The following is a 13,033-nucleotide window of genomic DNA, read 5'->3' on the forward strand; positions in this document are numbered from 1 at the left end:
CTCTGTAGCTAAATTATTTCTAAGCTTGCTTTCTTGATTCCTGTTGTATTTTCTCTCTCTCCCTGCCACCCCCTCCCTGCCTCCCTCCATCCATCCATTTATTTATTCACCAGAAACTTGCTGAGGATTGGCCTGGTATCAAACACTGTTCTCTGTGGTCAGCAGTATCATTAGCTTGTTTACTTTGAAACTGGAAACTTGATTCAGCAAAGGGATTGTTGACCCGGCACCCTTAGGATTTTGACACGTAACCTAAATTAGTGATAAGAGCAGGTGTGGGGTATCAGCGAGAGGCAAACCTGCAGAACACTGGAGCAATTGTCCCTACCTCAAAGACATTCATACCCAAGCTCATATTTTTGAAACAAACAAACAAAAAACCTTCACCAGGATGTGACAAAGCACAGAGGGCATGAGCTGGGTGTGACTGGAGATGGAGCCAGAAATGTCAAGTAGGAGGCAGAGGTAGAAGCTTTGAATGCACCTCAGAGAGGAAGCTGTATGGCTTCCAAGTTGACATTTTCTTTTCCAGTAAGTATATCAAGAATAAGCAGCGGGGTGTGTGATGGGGCTGGAGAGGAAGGTAAAGCTTTAGAACAAGTTCATGGAGCAACGGAGAATCAAAATCTCAGCCATGTTCTCATTTCTCTGCTTGTATCACTAGTAGCAGGCTGGGAGAAGCTGGTCAGCAAGTGTTGTGCATTAACGTGCTTTTTCAAACATTGGGTCACTACAATAATTAATTAGACTGTTGAGTCATGATGGTAAGGCCTTTCCCTCAAACCCGTAGCCTCCAGTAGAGTACAGCTTTTATTAGCATTAACACAGCCACAAAGAGCCTTCCAAACAACCTTGAAGCTAACAACACGGGAATCTGCCAGAATCGGACACAAGTGAACAGCACTCCATGCATGGAAAAGGCTGTGTGCTCACATACCTACACTTAAGAAATTAACCCAGCAAGGAAGAGTATATGGCCCTGCCATTTTGTATCTGTTCACGATTACAGATTGTGTACAGATACAAAATAGTTTAGATAGAAAATGAGTTTAATGTCCAGATTTTACTAATCCTGGTACTTGGCTGTTTTGTCAGTGTTTCAAGGTGAGTCTATGCACCACATCTTTTTAACTGCTTGGTGGGAGGGAGCACCTTGCTCTGAAAAGCTGCACTTCTCATAGAATTCTATTTTGCACATTTTTTAAGAGTCGAAGCCAAAATATATGCTATCTGGCTTTGAAGATAAAAGAAACAGGGGAATCATGAGCAGTGAGATGGAGTCTAAAATTACTTCAATTTGGGTATAATTCTCACCTCTGCAGACTAAGGAATCTGTGAAGAGACAAAGTCACATGGAAGCCCATGGCTTGGGAATGAAGGGCTTTATCACATGGTAGGAAAAATGCTGGCCAATGCACTTCAGGTGCATTGTTGACACCTACCACTTAGCATGGAATTCATGTTTGCTGTGCTTCCATGTCTCTTGAGACATCTGGTAAACAACTGGATAATTATAAAGGAGGAAAATGGTACAAGTATAGTTAGTGTAGTCAAACTGATTAGATGAATGTAATTCCCTCTTAAAAACTATTTATTTGATTGTAGGAACAAGAAAGAGTGTATTTTGTTCAGCTACAACCATAACACCACCTGTTCTTAAAAACAGTGACGCCATCCATTGAAGAGCATGGTCTCTTCAAAAACCAAGCAAGAATCCTTATTTCCCAGGGGGCTCCTAGTGAAAGAACTGGCAGGAGGAAAAGTAGAAAGGCCTGGCTTTGCTCTGATACTCTGTCTTCTGAGGGTCTAGGGAGCACATTAGGGACTGGATGGGATACAGTAGGAATGTACATCTGTCTCAGGGGCACATGGAAGGTCTCCCTTGAGGTAAGGAGACCTAACCCAGGTACAAAGAAAACAACAAGCTCTTGTACTGAAGCCCACTGTGAAACTTCCAGTTTTAGCTCTTGCAAAACCACGCTCAGATTATCTGGAGCTTTGAAGAAAAGCTAATACCCAGCATGGCCATGGGTGTCACAAAATGGGCCACACGTACACACCGGTGGCAGTTCAACAGTCATAGATATTTCAGAAAACAGTTTGTCAGGCTGTAGTTGGGGCCAGAAAGACACAACAATCTCCTTGGCCAAGTCATCTCCATTTTAGGGGATCCGTTTTTAGGAAGAAGAACCCAGCTGTGGACAAAGCATCACAAGCAGGGAAGTGTTCTTGCACTTTTAGTTATAATAGTGATGCATTGGGAATGACACCAAGGTCAGCCACCAAAGAGTGAGAGATCCTGGGGTCACTGAAATGTAACCAGGTTGTCTACCTTGGATTGTTGACCAGAGTCCCTAAGATGATTGACAGGAGCTCACGAGATTATGCACACGTCACTACCATAACTGTGTAGATTTAGGAGTCAGCACACGTTTCTATAAAGGTCCAGATAATAAATATTTTTGCTTTTACTGGCCACATGCAGTCTTTATTGCATGTTCTTTTTCTTTTTTAAAAAATTTTAATAAAAAAAAAATTTAATAGTTTTATTTAACCTATAACATCCAAAACATTATCATTTCAACTTTCAATCAGTATAAAATTACTGAGGTGTAGTCTATATTCTTTTTTTCTCTACTAAGACTCTGAAATTCAGTGTGTATTGCACAGTTATGACACATCTTTATTTGGAGTAGCGACATTTCAAGTGCTCAATAGCTCTTTGTGACTAGGAGCTTTGGACATTGAAGTTCTAGGTAATGATATTAAAAACATAGAATTCAAGTCAATATGGGAATTTTTTATTTTCCTGGGACATCTAAACTACTTCGTGAAATTTGGAGGTGAACCTTAAAATTCCCTTGGCTCCACTCCCTTATCTAACTTAATACCAATCTCATTGATTTTTTTTTTAACATTCTAAGAATGTTATCAACCCATTCTCTTTCTCTACTCCCAACACCCCAATCGAAGATACCATTTTATCTCAACTGTGTATCCTCTTACTGATTTACCTGCATCCACTGACCATTCTAAACTCTTCTCTATCCGACACCCATGGTAGTGTTTTCAAACATCTAAATCTGCTCATGTGATCCCTCTGCTTAAAACACTTTAGTGGCTTTCTGTTGCTCTAAGAATAAAGACAAACTATCATAATATGATCTACAAATCTCATTTCTGGTCTAGCTACACTAGCCTTTTAGTCCCTGTCACCACTGAGCCTGTGTACATCCTAATTAACTCCTATTGCATGTTATTTTTCTTTTTTTTTATTAAAGATTTTATTTATTTATTCATGACAGACACAGAGAGAGAAAGAGGCAGAGACACAGGCAGAGGGAGAAGCAGGCCCACGCAGGGAGCCTGATGTGGGACTTCATCCCCAGTCTCCAGGATCATACCCCGGGCAGAAGGTGGCGCTAAACCACTGGGCCACCGGGGCTGCCGCATGTTATTTTTCTTATTCTGGTTTTACTTCTCCTTCTTTTCAACACTTTGAGCACACATTAGCCCTTGTATCTGAGTGACAGGCCTTGGGTGTGGTGTGTTTTTTATCTAGATAGATGCATATTTAGGAAACAAAGGCTGGAAATGCTAACAATAAGCTATTTAGAGTAGCTTGTTGTTTTGAAGCATTCTTTCAAAGGTTTTGATGATTTTTGTGACTCCAATACACACACATGCTCAGGCACACGGTTAAACTATGGTGACTGGCATACGCTTCACACGTGTTCCCCTTCTTTATACTCTCCCTGACCTCAAAAGCCTCTTAGGTCAGAGAAATTCAAGCTGAGAGAGGCCCCTGCAATGAGCAGATCTTGCTATTTATTTCATCCAAACCAGACAAATATTTGTAATTGCGCCTTAAGTCTATCCACTGGGCAGATTCATGCCCTTAGAAAGGGAGGCTGTTGTTTCTAAGTCCATCAGCCTATGTGCTTCTGAGGGTCCTTCCTGTTTGTACCAGTGACGGTACAATCATCAGTGATGATCTGGCTATTCCACCTAGACAGATTCAACACTCTGCTCTGTCTGTGTCTACACCTGAGTAACTGAGCACCCTAGAGAAAAGTCACACCATGGGGCACGTTGGCGTCCCTACAGAATTTTATTCCTACCTCAAATGGATCCTTCAGAGCCCTACAAGTTTCTTCCATCCTTACCTTCCCCCTTCCTTCTTTCCTTCCTTCCCTCCCTCCCTCCCTCCCTTCTTTCCTTCCTTCCTTCCTTCCTTCCTTCCTTCCTTCCTTCCTTCCTTCCTTCCTTCCTCAATGGCTTTTTTCACTCTGGTATATCCATCCTCCTCATGTTCCCCCTCTCTTAGTAGAAGGCTTTACCACCTTCTTCACAAAGAAAATAAAAACCAAAACAACTTCCCAAGGCGCCGGTGGTGCTGTGTCCACACACATATGGTGCCACATGCAGAGGGATGTCTCCCATCTGGGCCTGTCCCACCTGCGTTTCCCAATCCCATCCCTGCACACTGCCCCAAGCCTTCCATGGGTCAGTCTGCCCTCTCTTGCATCCTCCTTCTCCTCTTCCCCTCCCCCTAGACTTGCTTCTCAACACTAAACATGTTCTGCTCTCTCCCCTCTTTAAACGTGAAAACAGAAAACCTCCCAACACCCCTTCTTCCCTCTCACGCCCTTCCCTGCACGGACTTCTGGAAATAATGGTGTTTGCTTCCTCTGGTTTTCCTTATCTCCATGCCCTGCCCAGGCCACTCCCCTGCCCTCAGGTCCTCAGTGGCCTCTAGGCTTCCAGCCAGAGGACTTCCTTTACTTCTTCTGGAACGTGCATGCCCTCCCTGCAGTGTTTGGGACCGCTGCCCACTCTCTCCCCCTGCAGACACACCTTTGTTTTCCCTTCAGTGACTGTGGGCCTGGTGCTTTCTTTCCTACATTGCAACTCTCCTTAGCAGTCTTGTGTGTCTTGTGTGCTGCTTGCCCTACTCACCTGCTCCTCCAGCAGCCAAGTCCCCCAGGCCCAGCCCAAGTGTGCTTCTCCCTCCAGCGTCAGCCCCAGGGTCCAGTGGTCACGTCTAAGCATTTGATTGCCTCCTGCAGGCCTGGCACCCACATATGTGTGCTCCAGACGCAGCCGACTCCCCCCCAACATCCCCCGCACGTATCATGGGGGGGCAGGGGGAGCAGGACCAGGTCGCACCTCTCTTCCTTTCCTGGGCCCCGGCATCTCCTTCCCTGCTGCCAAGCCCCAGCTTCAGCCTGGCCCTTCCTCGCAGCATCCCCAGCACATCCCGCGGGGTCCGCCTCCCCTGTCCCATCTCCTCTCCCGTCTCACTTCTCTCCCCTGCCTCCAGCCACATCGGGCCACCGCCCAGGGCTGACAACAGCCTCCTCAGTGGTCGCCACTGTCCGTCCTGTGGTGCACACTCTGCCGAGAATGTTCTTCCTCAGAGAGAACCGGGCTTATGTTCCTCCTGCGCTTCAAGGCCCGCAGCAGCCTGCCCTCCTGGACCAGCCAGGCCCCGTCCCGTCCCGTGCACCCCGCCTGCCCCCCCCCGAAGGCTGCCTTCGCGCCCCCCCAGCCCTCCCTCTGGATGCAGAGCCACGTTGGCCCCTTTCAGACTCCCAGCGGTGCGTGCCCCCCTCAGAACGCCGCCCCTCCCCGTGTCCCCGCAGCTTCACCTCCCTGACCCCAGAGACCATGTCTGAAGCACCGTGCTGGCTGCAAGGAGAGCAGAGTCTAAGCCTTCCCTAAATACGTGTGTGCGGCCCACAGATCCCAGTGCCTATGGCTTCCTGTCCCCTCCTGAGCAGGCAGGGTCGGTCCCTTAACCTGCACAGAGCAAAGGCTCTCGGTCTGTTTCCTACACTGCATAGGTAGCATTAGCAAGGACCAGCAGGTAATACTGGATCTCTAGTTTTTTGTTGTGTGTTTTTTTAAAGTACTCCCTACATCTGACGTGGGGCTTGAACTCATAACCCGGAGATCAAGGGTCACACACTCTACCAACTGAACCAGGTGCCCCTGAATGTTGAATGGTTTACTGTAGAATTCCAAACTTTATTTCCGTTTTGGTTTTGGTTTTGTTTTCCAGCGGAGTTGGAATCAGTTTCCTCTTTTGTTGGATACTGATGACCATTGTGGTGCTCACGTTTGTCATCGGTGGAAACATGGAAAAACTGGTCTGTGAGCCTTACCAGAACAGGAAACTATTCCAGGTTAAGTATGACTTCTGGGCCCGATGGGATATGCCTTCAGTGGAAATTCTGATGTCTCTGTATCTTGTGGGGTCAGAAAGATGAGCAGTTTGGTTTCTTAATTCACTAAGTTAAGATTCCTTCAATTAGAGCAAATAACTGTGGTAGTATTGTTTCTCGAACGTCAAGTGAAATGAGTACCAGGACTTGAGGCGTCCTCATCAGTGTGGATTGTAATAAGCTGGGAAAGAAAATTCTTGAGGAGGGGTACCCCAGGAAGTTTCTGACATTTTAAAGAGTCTCTCAAATGACAATTGCCCATACAGATGGTGTGAGGCCTTCAATTTGAAGTGAGAGACACCAACAAATTCCATGCCTTGTGGCCAAGTATCGTCCCTGGTGGACGTCTGAGGAGACCATTGAGAAATGAATTTGGGCTCCACTTTCTCCTGAAACTGAGTCCTGTGGGCTCATCGGGACCGCTTCTCAGTTCAGCTTCATTAGTTAATGAGGAGGTTTGGGTCTATGTGCCAGTCTTTTCACTCTGGCTTTCTGGTGCTTTTTTCTACATTCTGGCTTTTAAAATATATTTGTTTTCCTGTTTTATTGTATATACTTTTCCACTTCATATCTGTTATGAAATCCGGTGAGGAACTATGCAGGTAACCAGTTGTCATGGAATTTTATTTTATTTTTTAAAGATTTTTTAATTTACTTATTTGAGAAAGAAAAAGTGTGCACACGTGAGCGCATGGAAACATTAGTAGGGTGAGGGGCAGAGGGAGAGGAAGAAGCAGGCTTCCCACTGAGCAGGGACCCTGACGTGGGGCTCGATCCCAGGACCTCAGGATCATGACCTGATCTGAAGGCAGATGCTTAACTGACTGAACTATACGGGTGCTGCTGTTGTCATGGTATTTTAATTTTTCAGTTGGCTGAGGAAAATTAAATTGGGAGTGTCGATTTGTCAAATTATGTCTGTTTGGCCTCTTGATAAAAAAAATAATAGCGATCAGCAAGCCAGACTTCATGTTCCATGCTGTGTTAAATTGCTAAAGTGGAATTCTTTAAAAATAGAGGGATATTTTGAAAACATTTACATTCCTCAAGCACATACATGGTCATGCATTAAGGAGCTCATTAAGATATATGATATATTAGCCATCTTAAATATATGATGTTAAGTGAGAGAATATGCAAGTTTTAATTCATTTTGTCTAGAGTAAAGGAGTAAAGAGATGGGCCAACTGTTTTATGGCTTTCTATAGGCTATTCTGAATCAAGTTGTCAATTCTTCTCTTATTTCTAATGTCCCTGTCTTACTAAGAGAGATGTTCTCTCAGGGCAGCCCCGGTGGCTCAGCGGTTTAGCGCCGCCTTCAGCCCAGGGCATGATCCTGGAGATCTGGGATCGAGTCCCACATCGGGTTCCCTGCACGGAGCCTACTTCTCCCTTTGCCTGTGTCTCTGCCTCTGTCTCTGTCTGTTTCTCATGAATGAATAAATAAAATCTTAAAAAAAAAAAAAGAAAGAAAGGGAAGTGTTCTCCAAAAAAAAAGCAGTTTCAGTAATTCTTACTGAAGTATCAGTAAGAACTGCCCCCATTGGGCAGTTTATTATGATCACACTATTATTTTCTTGTTTTAAATTGGAAACCAATGAAGAAAATCATGATCTGAAAACCCCCAAATATATTTAACAGAATATTTTATTATGTGTATGCATATTAGTATAAAAGCATCTCTTTCAAAATAGCTTTTTTCAATTTGTTCTAGATTTTGGACACCCCATATTTACTAAATGAGAATTGGAAATACTATCTCTCTGGCATGGTGTTGGACAAACCGGATATTAATCTCACTTTTGAACAAGTTTACAGGTATAAATAATGGCATGATGCATTTTTTTGGCTACTGAAAATGTTGTTTGTTCCAGAATGAGATTTTGCTTTCAAAGTGTCTTTAAGCTTGATAAGACTAGCTGTTCTATAATCTTCACAAAGAGATAGTAGAAATAAGACCAAAAAGAGATCCTTCTACTAAAAGCCTTCTAGACTTTGGTGTGGTGATGTCTCAAGGTCCTTCTGTTCAGTATCCCCTAGACCTCGCTAGTTAAGGTGACCCTAAGTGGCATTAAAGAGATCCTCTGAGAACTCTGGTGCAGGAGTCACGCTACCCCAAGTAAATGCCATATAACAAGATGTCAGTGGATGGGTCCAAATCTCATACATGCTAATAGTGAAGCACATGACAGGCCAGGCTGTGTAGTCAGTCTGCCTGGGCTCCAGTCTTGGCTCTGCCATCAGGGAGCAGGCCTTGGTGATCTTGGGCAATTTTACTTCTCTGTTCAATAGGGTTCAAAGCCTTCCCATCATCTCTAGCAGAGACAACAAATGAGTGGCACACGTGCCCACCTGTTGATCTCGCCCTCGTGATAGCCGTTGGTAGTTAGCAGAGGTCTTGTTCATAGCCCAGAGAGTCTCAGGATCCTTCTCAGGATCCTGCCTCAGCATGTTGTAGGCAAAGGTTATCAATCGATTTGAGTTACTGTGCATGATTAAACCATCCCTGGCCTGAAAGGACGAAGCCAGCCTTCTTGGCCTGGCCTGCCAGCTCTTTATGACTCTGGCTCTGCAGTCTTACCCCTGGTGGTTAGTGTATCAAGCTCTCTGTTCCAACAACACCAACCTACTGGGAATTCCCTGAAGAGGAGCATCACACCTCTAGGGCTGTGGGAAAGTCACTTTACCCAGGCACCCCTCAGGGCTAGAGGGCTTTGGCTGCTGGACCAGGAAGAGGCACCCCCAGGAAGCAGCTATCTCAGCAGCAAGGATATGCATCAGATGAGCCTGCCTTTCTTGGCTCAGTTGAAGAAGGATTTTGCACGTTTTAGAGAAGCATGAAGAGGTGAAGCCAAGCTATGTGAACTGACCGTCTGGATCTATGTGTGTTCCGCTTCTGTATCTCAACCCTGGAAATACAGAGGCAGGTGGTCTGGCAGAGGTTTGAATCTTTTAATAAAGCCCATGATATGCTGTGTAACACACATCTTTCCAGCAGGTGGTGGCTTGTTTTGTTTATTTATGAGAATTTATTTCTTCCCAATTTGTGAACTTATGATTCCATCATAGCACTAGAAAAAGCACAAAGGAGACAGATGGAAGGATGACTTACCACTCTTACTGTAACTGTTCCAAAGATGGGACATTTAGTAAAGCAGGGAACGAAGAATGGTAGGTCTCCGGGGCGAATCCATGCAGCCACTAGTGACCGCCCCCCCTGCATCAGCCCTCAAAAGCCGCTTCTGTGCTTGCAGATGTAAACAAAAGATACACCGTGAACCTTTCTCTCCACCCATAACTGGGGACAGAGATGGACACGGCTGCCTTTTCTGGATCATGATCTCTCTGTTTTTCCCACAGTGACTGCAAAGAAAATAAGGGCATCTATAGCACACTTAAGCTAGAGAACACCTACAACATCAGTGAGCATCTCAACATTCAGGAGGTAAGGAGTAGAGCCAGGCAGGAAACTGATGTACATCTTTAGTAAATCCATTTCTTTCTTTCTTTTCTTCCTTTATTACTTTCTTTCTTTGTCATTGAGGTGAAATTCACGTAAGGGAAAATCCTAAGACATTTTCGCCACCCTCAACCAGGTGTCTCTCTTGAGGCATGAGTTCCTCTAGTGGACTGTGCAGGTGCCCTAGGGGGGTCTGGCTGCAGATGCGATGCAGGAGGATCTTATCTTGCTATGTGTCAGGGTCCCTAGAGGAACAAATCCCAGGGATATTGGCTTTCCAACACTGGCCACCCTTTCCTGGTAGGTGCCTGAAGAGGGAACAAGACACCCAAGACTCCAGCCTACACAGTCTTTGCCCCTTGGGAGTCAGGGCTGTGGCCCCAGGGCTCCAGGGAGGCCCTGCAGAGCTCTATTGGCCTTCGAAAGACGGCGTGGCAAGAGTGTTGGGAGCAGACAGGAGGGAATGATTTCCTCCTTCTCCTTTGCCTGTGCCCACCCACAAATCTTGAGCCTTAAGACTCTGAAGAGAGGCCACTCGAGAGCATTCCAAGACAGGAGGAGGAACAAGAGTTTCCCTGGCAGGCCTAGGGTGCCATCAGCATAGGCTCTCCCCCTCCCCATACCTGGAGGCCTCTGGCCTTCTCGGGGGTTAAAAACTTAAGGAGGCTTCTTTCTTTTGGGCTTCCAACTGGAAGCAGATACCAAGAGACACCAAGGAAAGAGACTGTTCCCCAAACCCCATAGCTTGTCCACTGAGACATCACTGGCTTTCAGAGGCACCATGAGACCATGGTGGCCTCCCACTTTTCAGATATGAAGAGGTTTATTTAAAAGCCGAATACAAATTTTGTACTGTGTTGTATTTTGTATTGTGTTGATTATCCTCCCTAAATATTCCCTGCATGTATATACAAACAAAATATAATTCTGTAACCAAGCCCAGACTAAATGTCCTCTACTCATTTGGCATCACACCGTGTGTCATTTTCTCTGTGCACCAGAGACAGAGTGCCTGGGACGCTGGCACTGCATGCTGCCTGAAACTACTTAGGTCAATCTCAAGTCCCCAACCATGTCCCCATGATCTCAAGCATCCTCACTACGCAAGTCCAGTGCGTGCTGCCTTTTTTCGCCCTGAATACAGCCTGCCTGGCTCGTTTCAGCATCCATATTTGTCAAGACCCATTCAGAAGCCACCTCCTCTCTGTTGCCCTGTCTAGCCCCCTGCCTCAGCAGACTCTCTCCTGACCCTTGGGGTCCTGACATAGTTTGTGTGCCTTTATTATGACACTGCCTCTTCCTTTGAGGACTTTGAGAACAGAGATGGAATCTTATTCTGTTTTGCATCCCACCTCCTCACACAGTGCTTGGCGTGGGGCATAAGGAGGGAGGCGGGGATGCAGGGAAGGAGTGGGTGGGGAGAGAAGAGTACCAAGGAAGAAAATGCCAGTTAAGTGCCTGTGTTTTTTGTCTTGTGTCATTGCTCTTTTAAAGCATGAAAGCCTGTGGCATTCTTGAAGAATGGACTTACTTATCCCTTTTCTTTTCATCATGCAGCATGCTAGAAACCTCAGCAATGATTTTAAAAACATGAATGTAAATATTGACAATATTGTTCTGCTGGACGCAGCAGGAAGAAAAAACCTGATGGATTTCAGCTCTTCGGGAGTAGACACCATAGACTATAATGTCTACTTGGCAGAGGTGTGACCCATGATCTTGATCTGTGGGGGGCAAATAACAGCAGATACTTCTTTCTTTCTTTCTTTCTTTCTTTCTTTCTTTCTTTCTTTCTTTCTTTCTTTCATCATTGAAATGAAATTTATATAACATAAATTGGCTATTTTAAAGTGAGTTAATTCAAGGGCATCTGGCTGGCTCAGTTGGTAGAGCATACGACCCTTGATGTCAGGGTAGTGAGTTTGAGCCCATGTTGCATGGAGAGGTGACTTTAAAATAAAATCTTTATAAATAAAAAAAAAATCTTTATAAATAAATAAATAAAGGGAGCAATTCATCAGCTTGTAGTATAATCACAGTGTTGCACAACTACTGCTTCTATATGGTTTCAAAACATCATTATCACCCAAAATGAAAGCCTCCTTCCCACTCCATGGTTGTTCTTTTCCCCCAGCTCTGGCGACCACCAGTCTATGTTCTGCTTCTATGAATGTACCTGTGCTGGATGTGTCATACGAATAGAATCATACAGCACGTGACCTTCTCTGTTTAATGGCCTTTCATGTCACCTAAAGTTTTTGAGATTCATCTCCATTATAGCGTGGATCAGAACCTGATTTCTTTTTATGGTTGGATAATGTGGTTGGAGAAACATAATATGGTCTTATATGTGTAAATCAGAATGTAGCTGTTGTCATCTCTGTAAGAGTTTCCAGCTCTACTTTATGGTCACAGGACCATAGTTTATTCTGTTGTCCATTAGATATTGTTAAGGTCTAAAAATCCCACAGCCATGACACGGTTTCCCTCCCCCTCTTTTGTAGATGGGTAAAACTCCCACCAAAGTGAATCTTTTATCCTTTGCAGATGATCTGGACACAAAAGCCAACAATCTGGTGAGTTTGAACGGTCTAGTTTTAAATGCTATAATCGTTATAGATGTCAAATGTCCATACTATTCCTAGTTTCCTTACAGCACAAGTGACCTTTGGTTAAAAACCCCTCTCTCTTGTGCATGTCAAGACTTCCCACCAGCCGCCACTGCCGTGTGGCCCAGACACCTGTGAGCATACGAATGGTTCCAGGGTGGTGTCAGGGTGCCCACAGCTGCTCCTGACCTCTCCTCTTGCTGCTGCCCGCACTGCTTTAGAATGAGCTCTGCTCTCACGCCTATCAGCCCCTCCAACCACCACATGCACACATGCACACACACACATCATTTTTCTTGCAGTTTAGGGAATGGAAGGCGATTCCATTTGGTGATTTGCATCACCAATAACAAGTGGATAAGTGAAGGAAAAGACACCACCCAAGCCCCCGTAAGCTTCTGTTCTTCACTTCCCCTGCTGGCTGGTGACTAGATGACTCAAACCTGTCCCTTTCAAGAAGCAGCAGCACATGGGGGTGAGGAACCTGGGCTCCAGAGGAACACTGGGATTTAAACCTTGACTCAGCCACTTCCTAATGGTGGGCCCTTGGACAAGATGTTTCACTCCCCTGTGCCTTACTTTCCTCCTTTGTAAAATGATCACAATAAAATTGTTACATGTTAACATATTAAACATTATTTAAGTTGAGCCTGGGTTTTTCTCATCTGTAAAGTGGGGACACCGCTGCTGTAAAGTGGGCTTCACAGTGGCTATATTATGGTGAGGTAAGAAAGAGA

General features: G+C 45.1%; 1 protein-coding gene across 19 annotated transcripts in view; it reads left to right on the plus strand.

Annotated features, from left to right (window-relative positions):
• Positions 1-13,033, plus strand: part of PROM1 (prominin 1) — a 133,200-nt gene that overhangs the window by 105,925 nt on the left and 14,242 nt on the right. For all 19 annotated transcript variants that reach the window (XM_072804903.1, XM_072804978.1, XM_072805012.1 and 16 more), the window contains 5 exons: positions 6,065-6,188; positions 7,942-8,045; positions 9,588-9,672; positions 11,245-11,391; positions 12,192-12,263. In XM_072804903.1, the coding sequence (XP_072661004.1) occupies positions 6,065-6,188; positions 7,942-8,045; positions 9,588-9,672; positions 11,245-11,391; positions 12,192-12,263 (532 nt within the window). The remainder of the gene's footprint in view (positions 1-6,064; positions 6,189-7,941; positions 8,046-9,587; positions 9,673-11,244; positions 11,392-12,191; positions 12,264-13,033) is intronic.

Source organism: Canis lupus, chromosome 2, assembly GCF_048164855.1.
Source record: "Canis lupus baileyi chromosome 2, mCanLup2.hap1, whole genome shotgun sequence".
Lineage (NCBI taxonomy): Eukaryota > Metazoa > Chordata > Mammalia > Carnivora > Canidae > Canis > Canis lupus.